Raw genomic sequence first — 13,793 nt, 5'->3', positions numbered from 1 at the left:
GTACTGATTCCTGTAATCACCACATAAAGTCGATTCAAAAAATACATAGCAACTTTAACTTCACTGCTTACATCAAAGAAATCGTTAAGTATGCTCATATTACCAAGGTCTCATATTACCCTAATCTACCCTATACTGACTCTTGGTTGGCTGATGACATGATGACATGTTTAAGGGACAGTCAGAGGTCTTTAAGTAACTTTTAAATGAACATTTATGACATTAAAATCTTGATACAAGATTTCAATGTGTTTCAAGAAACAAGCACCAATGTTGACGAAGTAGTTCAATTAGTTAAAGATTTTCACTTTTCAATTTTTGAATGTTTAACTTTACTTTTACCAATTATTTAAATAATATTTTTTTTAAATCTTTCTTTTATTTAAAGTTTTGTTATTTGAAATACATATCAAAACAATTTTTTTTTCCAATTCGGTAAATAGGATATTTGTTAATAGAATAAAAATAAGTAGGTTTTAACTCATCACTGTTTACTCAGAAATTTTATTAAAAGGTAGGTGATGCAAATTAAGAGGTGTCAAAAAAGTTTAAACAATTTTATTTAGGATTAATTATTTGGTAATTAATTGAAAAATCCGGTGCGAAAAATTTTTTATTTTTAAATAAATTTAAAATGAGTAGTTTACAATCAAAAAATTCATCACAACATCATCAGGCAGCTTTTAATTCATTAAAAATCAACTTGAAATATTGTAAATTTCAAAATAATTTCAATTGCGTGCAAATGGGTCAAAAATCAGTTTCTAGTGAGATCAAGTGGCAAGGTATTTATATGGCGAGGACAAAAAATCACACAAACGTTCAAATAGGCAAAATACTTAACGTTTCTGAATATTGCGTTTAAAGTGATGAACGGATTAAAAAAAAAGTTTCCCGGTTTCAAAAAAAAAGAATGACGCGCATGCGCATGCGCGCAGAAATAAAAGATCAGGTGACAAAAAATTTTATAGAAAAAAAGGTTACAAATGAAATGGATTCTGTTCCCTAAAAATAAGGTAGTGTTCTTTCGTCCAATTTTCAAACGTTATGTTTGGGTAACGTTTTTTTCCGTACGTGACGAAAAAATGATATAGTTGGCAAAATAATAATTTTTATGACATCATTTGAATTTCCAGACATTGTATTAGTTAGCTAAAAAAAAAAAAAAATTTATTTATCTTCTATATATATAAAAGGCAATGTGTGTGTGTATGTTTGTTTGTTCTCTATAGAAATCCAAACCGCCGGACCGATCTCGATGAAATTTGGCATGGGGGTAGTCCTCGAGGGGGAGAAGGTTCTTAGCTGGGTTTTGACCCCGTACCCCGATCCCCGGGGTCAAGGGGGCCCAAAAATGGTCCCCCCTGACCCCGGGGTCAGGGGGGACCATTTTTTGGGCCCATTTTTGTGTACAGGTATCAGGTAAGCCAGTTTAAATATTGGCCCGGGCAACGCCGGGTAACTCATGCTAGTAAAAATATATTTACATAAAAGATTACAATAAAAAAGATTATAATTTACGTATAGAAAAATTTATTTTTATATATTCATTTATAGATATATTTTTTTTTTATTGTTTATATTGTTCAATTCGTCTTTTAGACATTTTTCATAGTCAAGGCCGCGTAGTGGTCTTTTTAATTTCAAATTTGGCGGTTAAAATTCGTACGCTGGAGCATCAAGTTCGTCTTCCCAGTTTTCAACATCATTTTTATTATTCATTTTTTATTTATAACTAAAAAAAAAGAATGTTAGTATAAAGTGGTATAAAAAAAAAAAGAAAAAAATAAGGAATAAAAAAATCACAAAAAATGGGATAAAATATATATATTTCTAAATAAAAAAAAATACAAAAGTTATTTTTTTTGAAGATGACAACTTTGGCATACGCCACATTTTTTTATGCAAAAGTAGCGTTGGTTTACGGAATTTGAATGTACCAAAGAATGGTTTTGTAATGTAAAATAGTAGGAGTACATGGCTGTAAAAAAAAAAATAAGATTAATAAATATATAATTTAATGATAAAAAAAAGAAAAAAACAGAAAAAAATATACCTTTTATTTGTTTTCTTATTTTTTTATTAGGTTTTCTGCTGCTGTATCCATAGGTTTTCATTTTATTAGTTTGTCTATAAATATAAAATGTTATTTTTATAATGTATAAAATTATTTTCGTGAATATAATAATATTGATCTATTATAATAATATTATAATAGATAATTATAATAGATAATTATAATAATTATAATAGATAATTATAATAGATAATTATAATTATAATAGATAATTATCTATATATAATAATATTAATGCTTCAGCTGGTTCTGGTACAGGATTATAAAAATAGAATAGTTCTTCTTGTTTAGCTTCTATGACCGCACTTGGATATATTGCGTTCGGTGGTGAATACACAGGTGGTAAATTTTTAACAACGCTTTCTTCATAGGTAGGTAGTCGAGGAATTTTGTTTTTATATTTAGTGACAATATCATTACGATGAATTGCTTTGCATAATACAAGTAAATATTCTAACTTGCTTTCTAATGTTTCGTAAATATGACCGTGTTCGCTTTGTATAGTGTTATCTTTAAAGTATGCTATAATGTCCAAACCATTTTTTAAAGTTTCTTTGATTCCAAAAGGTATTTTAAGCATAAATTTAATCGATTTCACGTTGGCAATGGTTAGTTCCAGACTGATTTCTCTGAATATTTCAATTGTGTTCATATTTTAATTAGTTAGTCTAAAAAAAATAATGGTTAATAATGTTAGATAAAGTACATAAAAATATATAAAAAATAACAATGATAGAACAAAAGTACAAATACATTTTTTTACATAAAGTATATTATTGAATAGTAATCGTGATAAATAAATTATTGTTAATAATAAATTGTTTTAGTTCTTCGTATGAAATAAAATTCTTATAACCAACAGCTACATTATATTCAGTGGAAGGTTTATCAAAAGAACTATCGTCTAAAAGTTGAAGATAATTATTGTTGGTAGTAGTACGAGTAAAAAATTGATCTTTATCTCTCAAGGTTATATTGACATTTTTGGTAAAAGGCCATTTTAAAGCATTGTCCAGGTCACCTCGTAATAATTGAAAGTAAATGGCTAGTTTGTTTATGTCGGTACTTCTAGTATAAACTTTTATACGATAACGGTAACCTTCTGATGTGTAAACTGGTTCTGTATAAAATGGTTCATCTGATAATAGCCTGAGATTCATTTGATCAAGTTTGATGATTTGCGTGTCGTTAAAGATGTGTTGTGTTACCTTTACTTCTTTAGGTTGTTGAATGGATTTTTTTAAAGCTAAGAATTCTGTGCTATTTTCTTCTAGGATTTGATAAAGTTTTGTTATTTCTTGTTTGAGTTGTTCTGTATCTTGTTGATTTGCTAAAACCAACATGTTGTCATAAAAGAGACTTTTTAATTCTGCCATTTCTTTGTTTATTTCTGCTAGGGTTTGATGAAGTTTGTCATTTTCTTCTTTTAGATTTTTAATTTCTTGGTCTTTTTCTTTAGAGTCAACTATTTGTTTAGTTGAAATTTCTTGAAGACTCTTCATTCTATTCATGATTTGATTAATAGAAAGATTCAAATAATTTAAATTTTTCTTTTCTTCTTGAATGATTTGGTTTAAATAACGATTTTGTTGTTCTTTATAATATTGAAAGCAGATGACAGAGTGTTCATAATAATCTTGATCATCGATTTTGGTATTACAAAAAAAACATATTTTTTGTATATCTAGAAATTCAAAATCGCATTCATGGTTTAACAAATCTTGTACCTTTTTTTTACATGTAAAACATTCGTAGGAGTATTGTTCTGTAGAACAATCTGTTTGATGATGTAAAAGTTCTTCTGCACTAAATTCTTTGTCACAAAAACAGCAAGGATATATGTTGTCTGCCATTTTTTTATTAGTTGCTGAAAAAAACAAACATTTATTTATATAAAAAATATAAAAAAAAATATACATGTCTTTTTTAACATAAAAGAATTAATAAATAAATAAAATGACTCAATAAAACATATAAAAGAATAAAAATATAAATGAGGTTTGTTTCAATATCTTCAATATCTGGTTCTTTGAATATATCATTGAATGTTATATTTTCTATTGGCATGTTTTCTGTTTCTTCAAAAACGTCTCCAAATCCAGGAAACATATCTTCAAAATCATCATTATTATTCATTTTTTTAATTAGTTGTCTAAAAAAAAAAAAAAAAAAAAAAGATATATTTACAAATAAAAAAAATTACAAAATAAGTTTTTTGTGAAAAAAGGTTTGATTACGATGAAAGTGACTATATTCGGCGTATTTTTCCAAATTTATAACATATTTATTTTATCGCAACTGTTCGTCTTATGGTGTGATATGATCACGAAGGTGAAAAATTATAAAAGTTCGGGTAAATTGTCTATTTTATTAATAACTTCCAAAATATATTGTTCCCAATCCATTTCATTAAAGATCTCATGAATTTCTTTTTCTATTTCTTGCACTTCTTTTTCCATTTCTTCTTCTAACATTTGTAATTTTAGTTCTTCAATATAATCTGTTTCTTCTTCTTCCATTTCTTGTACTAATTGTTCTAAATATTTTTCATAACCTTCCTCTGTTAACTCTTCCATTTCCATTAGTTTTTCCAAATCTTGTTCTTCTTCTTTTGACAATAACAACTCGTGGTAGCATATAGTGCCCTCATTAATATTTTCTCCATAACTAAAAGAAAAAAATAAAAAATGTATGAAAATATAAAAATGTATAAAAAAGAAAAAAAAGTGATTAGGCTTACCATCCACAATTTTTGATATATTGATTTTTGATAAATTGTTTCATTATTTTAATATATTAGGTTGCTAAAAAATAAAAAAATTACAAAAAATTATTGCATTATAAAATTTTTTACAATTTCAATAGTCACTCTTAAATAACCTAAAAGTGTATTATTAATTACTAAAAAATAAAAAAATTACAAAAAATTATTGCATTATAAAATTTTTTACAATTTCCATAGTCGCTCTTATATGACCTAAAAGTGCATTATTAATTTCATATGTTATAACATCAATAGACCAATCCCATAAAGCTTGATATAAAACACGAGCTGCTTCGAGTTCGCTACTTTTTCTTTGATAAATTAAGTTTAAAAGTCTCATCATTCTTTCGTTAATGTTAGGGTAATCATATTGTATGCATTCAATTTCTCGTTTTTCATAACCAAGATAACCTGCTAAAGTTTGCCATTGTGTTTGCAAATGTGCTGCTATTTTTAGTTTTAATTGCATATAATTCATTATTTTTTTGCTAAAAAATATAAAAATTAATATAAATAATTCAATAAAAATAATTTACATTGTTGTATATTATATAAAAGTTTTTCATCTTCCCATAAGGATAATACAAAACACAAATGTTTGATTGCCAACTTTTTGTTTGGTTGTGTTAGTATATATTGGGTTAAAACGTTTTTTATTTTATCAAATGTTTTTATGTAATTTTTATCAATTTTTTTTATTGCATTTCTTCTAAACTTTAATAAAAACGCCAAATGTTTCCATTCGTGATGGAGTTGTTTTGAAGTATAATTTATTATTTCTTTTATCATTTTTTTATTCTAGTATATATAAAATAGTAATGTAATGACATAGAAAAATAGTAATGTATATAAAAAATATAAAAAATGACTACAAAAAAAAATTTATTTTCTATAAAAAAATATACAAAAAAAATATTATAAAATTTCGCTTTCACGATAACGATTTTCTAAAAAAAAGTGAGAGAAAAAAATTTTAAAAAAAAGAAATTTTATTTTTTTATTAATAACAGCTGTAAAAAAAAATTAAACTTACGAGTAGACTCCTCGAGTCTTTGTCTTTTCCTAAGACTACTCATTAATTCGTTGACAACTGCCAACCGTTTATCTAAAAGAAAAAAAATTGCATGGTTATAATAGTCAACAATAATATTAAATTTTTTAAAAAATAAAAAAATACCTAATGCAGCGTTGTAAGGTCTTACTGTCGCTAGTGGAATTTTTTTGCCGTTTCTTAAGATAAAAGTTTTTTTTAATAAACTTTCGTTTTCTTCAACGAATTCGTGTTTTATATTATTTATTGAAATATATTCCATTTTTTTTAGACTAAAAAAATGAATTTAAAGTTGGTTCATTTTTATATAAACACCGTGTTATTTTTGTAATAAAAAATATTATATAAAGTTTTTAATAAAAAAATAAAATTTTTTAATAAATGCCTAAAATAAGATATAGTCCTAGATCATTAAACACTGTCAATATGACTCGTACAAAAACTACAGTTCCTAGAACAAAAAAAGCAGTTTAAACACAAACAAGTACAAAACAAAGTTCAACATCGACACAGACTGAAAATCAGTATTTACCGAGCAATTGTAAAAGAATATTATCGTGTTTACGAAGAACAAATAATCGTTATAAAGATAATAAAACAAATCGTAAACTTGGAAGAGTTGGTAAAAGAATAAAACGCTGGGTTCATACTGCCGAATCCTATGTCGATATTAAACATCAATTAAAAGAAGCAAACATACGACGAAAAAAACAGAAATAAATAGAAATGTATTTTATATATAAAAAAATTTATAAATTTAAATAAAAAACTCTCTTTATATCATATTTTAATTTTCGCATTTGTTGCCTTCTGTATTTGTATTCGTTTTTTTTTTTCTAAAATAAAAAAAATAAAAATTCTTAAAAAATGTAATTTTTTATTTATAAATCATAATTTAAAAAAATAACTTGATATAAGTTTCTTGAGTTTCTTCCGCAAATTCTAACGACGGTTCGTTTGACTCGTTTTTGTTTGGTTCGTTTTCTGTATTTGTTTCTTTTATAATATTATTATTTATAATCGCAAAATCAATTCCATCGCCATTAAAAATATTCAAATCAGGAAAACTTAAATCGGGATCATCTTCTATTACTATAACTTCAGGTTGTTCGTCGTCACTTATTACAACTTCGTCCTCAGAAAAATCTATTTCTTTCCCCACAAGTTCTTCATCCATAAAATACTGTGTTTTTTTCACAGAGCGTTTACTAAATGTTTTTGTCATTTTTGATTTTGTTAACAAAAAACACTCTTTTTATGTATAAAATTTAATCTCTACAGATTAACGTGAAATAAAAAGCTAAAGAGATGCAACTTTATGCAATGAAAAGAAAATGCTGTGTCATGTTGGTTAAATTTAGAAACTTTTAATACCGCTTTTATGAACAAGATTAAAGAGAATAAAATACTAAATATCTAAAGTGATGCAACTTTATGTAATGAAAAGAAAATGCTGTGTCAAGTTGGTTAAATTTAGAAACTTTTAATACCGCTTTTATGAACAAGGTTAAAGAGATTAAAATACGGAGTAGACAACTTTTTAAAAACACTGCAAAGAAAAAAACTCTGCGTAGTTTTAAATTAAGTGTTAAAATAACATTTTAAATGAATTCAAAACTCCATGAACCATCACGTCGACGTAGCATAGTGCATTCGCTCTCCGCACTATGTTTCAATCGCCATGTCATTAGACCGTTGTGGGTTCGACTCTAGGTGAAGGTAGTAGAAAGTTTAGAAAGTTTAGAAAGTTTAGAAAGTTATATGTAAAAGCGTTGGGTATATGTAAAAGCGTTGGGTAGAAATACCTGATGAGTGATGTCTAGAAAGTTAAATGTTAAAGCGTTGGGTAGAAATACCTGATGAGTGATGTCTAGGAAGTTATATGTTAAAGCGTTGGGTAGAAATACCTGATGAGTGATGTCTAGGAAGTTATATGTTAAAGCGTTGGGTAGAAATACCTGATGAGTGATGTCTAGAAAGTTATATGTTAAAGCGTTGGGTAGAAATACCTGATGAGTGATGTCTAGGAAGTTATATGTTAAAGCGTTGGGTAGAAATACCTGATGAGTGATGTCTGAGCGTGTGAGAACGAGTGAGCGCACGAGTGTGTGAGTAAGCAGGCTAAGGACTAAGGCAGGATTAAGTAAGTTAAGTAAGGACTAAGTAAGTAAGTAAGTAAGAATAAAATACGGCCGTATAAAAAATAAAGACAGTAAGAAAAAACATAATAATAAGTAGAATAAGACAGAATAAGTAAGGTTGTGTCAGGGTGACACTATGTTTTTTCTCTTGTAAAAAAAAAGATATAAAAAAATACAAGTCAAAAAAAAAATACAAGTCAAAAAAAAAGTTAAAGTCAAAAAAGAGTCAAAAATGGCTGCAGATAATATTGATTTTTCCCGTATCATTGTAAGACGGAATTTATTTTCAACACCTTCAAAATCAAAGCAATTTAAGACTCAAATATACATCTAAATTACCCAAATATACAGTAGATGGAAAATGGCCTTTTCATAGGGATGCTTTTTTTGAATTTTTTGATAGGACCTCCTTTGATGAAAACGAGTTAACCGATCCCAATAATACAGAACTAAGAGCTCTAAGACGAAGAAGAGTTAAGAAAATTTAAAAAAAAATAAAGCGTCAATATTGTAGAAAAGCACTGATGTGTTATCGATAAACGAAAAGCAAGTATATAAATAATAAACAAAATCGCGAAATGAATCGAGTAGGAAAACCGATATATCGTTTTGTTTTAACAAAAGTGGATCGCGATAAACACAGAAATATTTATTAAAAAATGAGACATAGAAGACATAGAGGTCATAAAAATGCTAAAAGATATATTTTTGTTCATAAAAAATCGAGAGCTCATCCTAGACCTTATCATTCTTTAATAGGTAAAGGACGAAAACGTATACTTAGAAAACGCGGTAAAGATATCCTTGGTAACCTATTAGGAAATATACCCGTACTTGGTGGTGTATTTAAAACTATATTTTAATCGGATTAAAAAAACATGTATAAAAAAGCTCAACTCTGTAAAACGTTTACTTACAAAAATGAATTCAAAAGTATGCAAACATGCGAGAAGAAAAACTCATATAAAAAAGTATTGCAACAAATGTTTTGTACAAAAAATTCGTCGTTATGTTGAAGAAAATTTAAAAGAATATCTATGGTTAATAAAAGACATGGAAAAGCAAAATCAAAAGCTCAAAAATTTAAGAACGGATACGAGCGCGTTTGGCGATTATATCCTTACTTATGAATACGAAAACGGTGTTGTGGAAATTATCAGTGGCGATAAAGAAAATGGACACTTAAAAATATCTACTTTTTGGGGGGGTTTTATACTAGATTTAGATATTGTTAATAAATTATATTGTTTATCGCATATAAATGATGGTGTTTTTTTTGTAGGTAATAAAATACCAAAAATATATTGATAAAAAAAATATTTAATAGTGTTTTTTCTGTTTTTTTTTTAAAAAAGTACTATAAATTTGTTTGTTTTTTTTTGAAATAAAAAATTTCATTTGAAGAAAAAAAATTCATTTGAAATAAACAAAAAAAGTGGAGTTTAAAACTTGTTTAAACGAATTTTATAAAACGAATAATAATTTAGAAACTTCTTCCTTTACAACGGATGATAGTTTAAAACAAGTCCAGGGTAATTTTAAATTATTTTTTTGTTTGGATGGAAGTAAACAAATCAAAGTAACTCGTGTTAATAATAAAGCCCATATTGTTTTTATTTATTGTGAAAACAAACACGAATTTGAAATGGGTTATGAAGACTTTGTTGATGTTATTAAAGAGTCATTTAACGTTTGGCTACTCGAAGAAGTAGACATAAAAAATGAAGCACTTTAAAGATTATCTAGAGTTGTGTTATCCGTTTCCGAAATTACAAGATTTTTATATTTCACTATTTAAAACAAATAGTAAAGCAAAGGGTGATTTTTCATTGATACATCGTTTAAAATGGGGAACAATTATTAAAATAACACGTTCCAATGATGAACTCATTATTGTGTTTATATATGAAGAAAGACACGAACATACTTTTGAAATTCCTTTGAAACATTTTTTATCGTATGTTTGCCGTTGTCAACAAAAATGGCTTTTAAGCGAAAAAGACGAAATTTTTGATCAAAGACACGTAAAAGTAATAGAAAAAGGATACGTAGAAGAGGAAGAGTATTGGCTGATTTTATAACTCCTAAAAATGTAACCAACGCATTGCAAGTGGGTTCGCTGTTATACGGTATAAAAAAAGCGTGGAAAGGCAAAAAAACAAAAACGGCTCCTGTTCCTGTTGTTACAAAACCTGCCAACCCTTATATGCCTCCGGATAAAGTGTTTGAAGTATATTGAAAAAACAGTTGTAAAAAAATATTATATTAATTCATTTAATGAATATATATGTACAAATAAAAAATTGTTTTGTTTTTCTTCTTCTTTTTTCTTTTTGTATCGTTGATAGTCAATGTTTTTTTTCCTTTAGGGGTCGTCCATAAAGTACGTACGCCAAAAATTTTGAAATCTGACCCCCCTCCCCCCTGTTGCCATGCGTATTTTTATGTCCCCACTCCCCCTTAAAAGTACGTACGTTTCTAAAATACCTCCCCCCCCCCTCAAATATCCCCCCCATCCCTCCTTTTTTTTTTTTCTTAATTAAAAAGTTTAATTAAAAAAAACAAAAACGGAGGGTACCTTAGATACTTTATACTACCCCAAAGCTTTTTGCTTACGCATTTTAAAAACGTCTTTAAGTATAAATGCAAATAGTAATTTAAATAAATTTAAAATTTACGAATGTAAGTGTGTATTTGGGCGAAAGGTTTATGCGGCGGCAATAGTCGACGGAGTTCCAGGTTCGATTCTCGGTGAAATCTAGGAAAACATTTTTTGTTTTTTTAACGAATCAAATGTAAATAAACTATACTTAAGGTGGACGTTTTTTCAGGCACCCCTCTTTAGTAAGTAAAAAACGAGTCTAAGGTGAGATCAGTAATATTGAAAACAAAGGGTAAAACCCAGTGGGAGGGAGCAACAGCAAATTTTGTGCCCTTTTGCTATTTTAAGAAGGTTTTTATTTTAGCAAAACCTAGCGGTCTTTGAGACGCCATTTACACATTTTTTTTTGGGTGACTCCGTCCCATCAACCACTGCCCTCAGGTCTTACTCAGGGCCAGTATATAAGGGCGGGCATGTGTGCATGGGCCCCCTCAGGATTTTTTGATGTTTTGATTTTTGATGGTAGAACACTTTCACACAACGTGCAAACTTAAGTTTGTTAATATGCCAAATGAGGTGGCCTTGCAAAAAATTTGGTTGGCGGAGGCCATCCAAATTTTTTTCCAAATCTAAAAGTTATAACCATGCAAAATTTACACCCCTCTCATTTTGGGGGTCGGGATGGTAAGCGTTTTAAGGCTTTTTGTTCACAGGCCTCCGCCATCCCGATATTTTGCAAGGCCTCCTCATTTGGCATAGGTATAAACAAACTTAAGCTATGAGTTTGCACGATGTGTGAAAGTGTCCTATCTGGAACATCAAAAAATTCTGAGGGCGCCCATACATGTGTGTGCATAGAGGAAAACTATACCCTCTACTTCATATACCATACATCTTTTTATGTTGGCAAACTAGAATCTTTAGTCAGAATGTAACTTTTCTTTTGATTAGCTGGTTAATTGTGATAAATTAGAAAATCGAAGTACGTACTTTTGAATTGAACCCTCCCCCCCCCCCTCCCATACGCTTTCGTACGCTTTTTGAAGACCCCCCCTCCCCCTATGAGCGTACGTACTTTATGGACGACCCTCTTACAAGACAAGCAACACGTCTTGTGAAGATGTATTTTGCCCGCTCTTTTAGTAATGGTGTTAAATATCCATACTTCTTTATTTAATAAGTGAATCGTGCAATTTTTTAATAAAGTAAAATAGAGTTCACCATAACCATTACACGTAGCGCATTTTTCTTCGACAATTTTTTCTAGTAATGTGTGTGCTGTTCTCTTCATGATTCTGTTTATATTAAATTCAGAGCAATCTGCCTTTTTATTTCTTTTTTAGTCATGACATCATCAATAGGTACATCTAAAAATTGATTGGCAGTCTTTAATCGTGTATAATTGTTTGCATAAATTCTATCCATTTCATTTTGAATCATGTAATAAATATTTTCCTCGTTCATCACAGATGGAATGGCTTGAATATCCAATAGGGATAACTTATCCCACGTAGCTTCATAATTTGTTCTTAAGAATCCTGCATCTTTTAAAAATCCTTTAAGAGCATTTTGAGCCAATATTTGTTTTTCATAAATATCATAATCCAAAGGAATTTGTTTTGTTTTCATAGACAATAGATCACGTTCCAGAATTTCCTGTTTTTTCATATAAAAATGCAACTGCATGTCTTTTTCAAACAGTTGTTTAGCAGTGTTATCAAGGTGTGGAAAGAATTCGTGTTTAATAAATTGAAAAAATGAATAAAGATTTATCTGAACTAGTGAAGAGGCATGAAGCGTTGTTACTTCATAAAAATAATGGTTTAACAGTCTGCACAACGAAGGTAAATATATTTGATCTGTATATAATACATTTTCGCTGCGAAAGACTAGAGCTACAAAATAAGCGGCAAATGCACCACATAAACTACTATCATTCCATTGAAAAGGAAATTTATTGTATGAAAAAAATACATTTTGATTGCCAGTGATTTCGCTATATTTTAAAATAAATTTGGTAAACCAATAAAATTCACGATTTTCTGCTGTCCATTCTGTAGGAAAATGATTGGATTGTCGTATATAAGAATTAATTTCAATTTCATTGTAGTTAATGTTAATCGTGTTGATTTGTATATTGCTATTGACTTCTTCTACTGCTTCAAACAAATATTTATTAAATCTTAAATGTTTTGGAATTTGTTGCAATACACTTTCTTCACCTAAACTATCAAAACAAAAAAAATGACCCTTGTCTATTTTCATCAACACTCTCCAATGTTGACCGGCTTCTTTTGTAGTTTCATTGTTGTAAATGATAAAGGAGCCATTTTTTTTCATTTGTTGAATAATATGAATATGAGTTTTTGTTTGACTTAGTTCGTCAAAAGCATATATTCCTATAAAATAATTTTTAAATTCTGAATTTTTAAAAAAACGAGACAAAGAATCATCAGTAGCCATTTTTTTTTATTCTTCTTTTTCTAAATTAAAAAAACTCGCAATAAATAGTGTTACAACAGCGTGTAATATATTAACAAATAAATTTTTTTTATCGCCGGTTCCTTCCTTTATAATTCCTTCAATGTTTCTTTTAACTGATTTCTTTTTTAAAGCACCATCTAGTTTTTCTATCAAAGAAGAGACGGTAGGTATTACTTTTGAAGTAAACGTATCCACAAAACCGTCAGTTTGATCGCCTTCTGTTAGAACCATAGGTGGTTTGATTTTTCTTTCTAGCAGCAAAAGAGTGAGTTTGGTTTTATAGAGTTCTATTACATAATGTTCACCCTATGTTTCTTTCAAATCATCAAAGTAGTTGAGATGAATAGAACAAAGTTGAGGATTTTCGAGTAAATTATTAAATTCACTGTTTTTAAAACATTTTTCAATACTGTAAGAATTTAATGTTATCCTTTTAGATTTGAGTACATTTTGTAAAAATTCAAATGAACTTTTATCTGTAAAATGTTCTTCTTCTACGTGATCAGATGAAGGTGAAGAATTTCCAGACTTGTGTTCATAGTGTTTATATCTTTTAGATACTTCATCGAGCGCGCACACCGCTCAATTGTTGTGAATTTTTTTAATGATGCTATCAACGCGAATCATTTTTTAATTAAAAAAATGTAAAAAAAATATTTTAAAATTTGATTTCT

The 13,793-nt window shown here is 28.3% G+C and overlaps 1 protein-coding gene across 1 annotated transcript; it reads right to left on the bottom strand.

The window, feature by feature from the left end:
- Positions 1-2,850: 2,850 nt before the first annotated feature.
- Positions 2,851-4,213, bottom strand: LOC136073975 (TNF receptor-associated factor 5-like). Its single transcript, XM_065786272.1, has 2 exons — positions 4,039-4,213; positions 2,851-3,944 (listed from the first exon to the last, which is right to left on the bottom strand). The coding sequence occupies exons 1-2, from the start codon at positions 4,211-4,213 to the stop codon at positions 2,851-2,853; spliced, it is 1,269 nt and encodes a 422-aa protein (XP_065642344.1).
- Between the last annotated feature and the right edge of the window lie 9,580 nt (positions 4,214-13,793).

This window comes from Hydra vulgaris, chromosome 01 (genome assembly GCF_038396675.1).
Source record: "Hydra vulgaris chromosome 01, alternate assembly HydraT2T_AEP".
Classification (NCBI taxonomy): domain Eukaryota; kingdom Metazoa; phylum Cnidaria; class Hydrozoa; order Anthoathecata; family Hydridae; genus Hydra; species Hydra vulgaris.
This window is presented reverse-complemented; position numbering and strand designations above follow the sequence as displayed.

Coding starts and splice junctions, on each gene's coding strand:
- LOC136073975 (XM_065786272.1), bottom strand. CDS start 4,213: ATGAATAATAATGATGATTTTGAAGATATGTTTCCTGGATTTGGAGAC. Junction 3,945..4,038: donor TCTTTTATATGTTTTATTGA/GTCATTTTATTT, acceptor TGTTTTTTTCAG/CAACTAATAAAAAAATGGCA.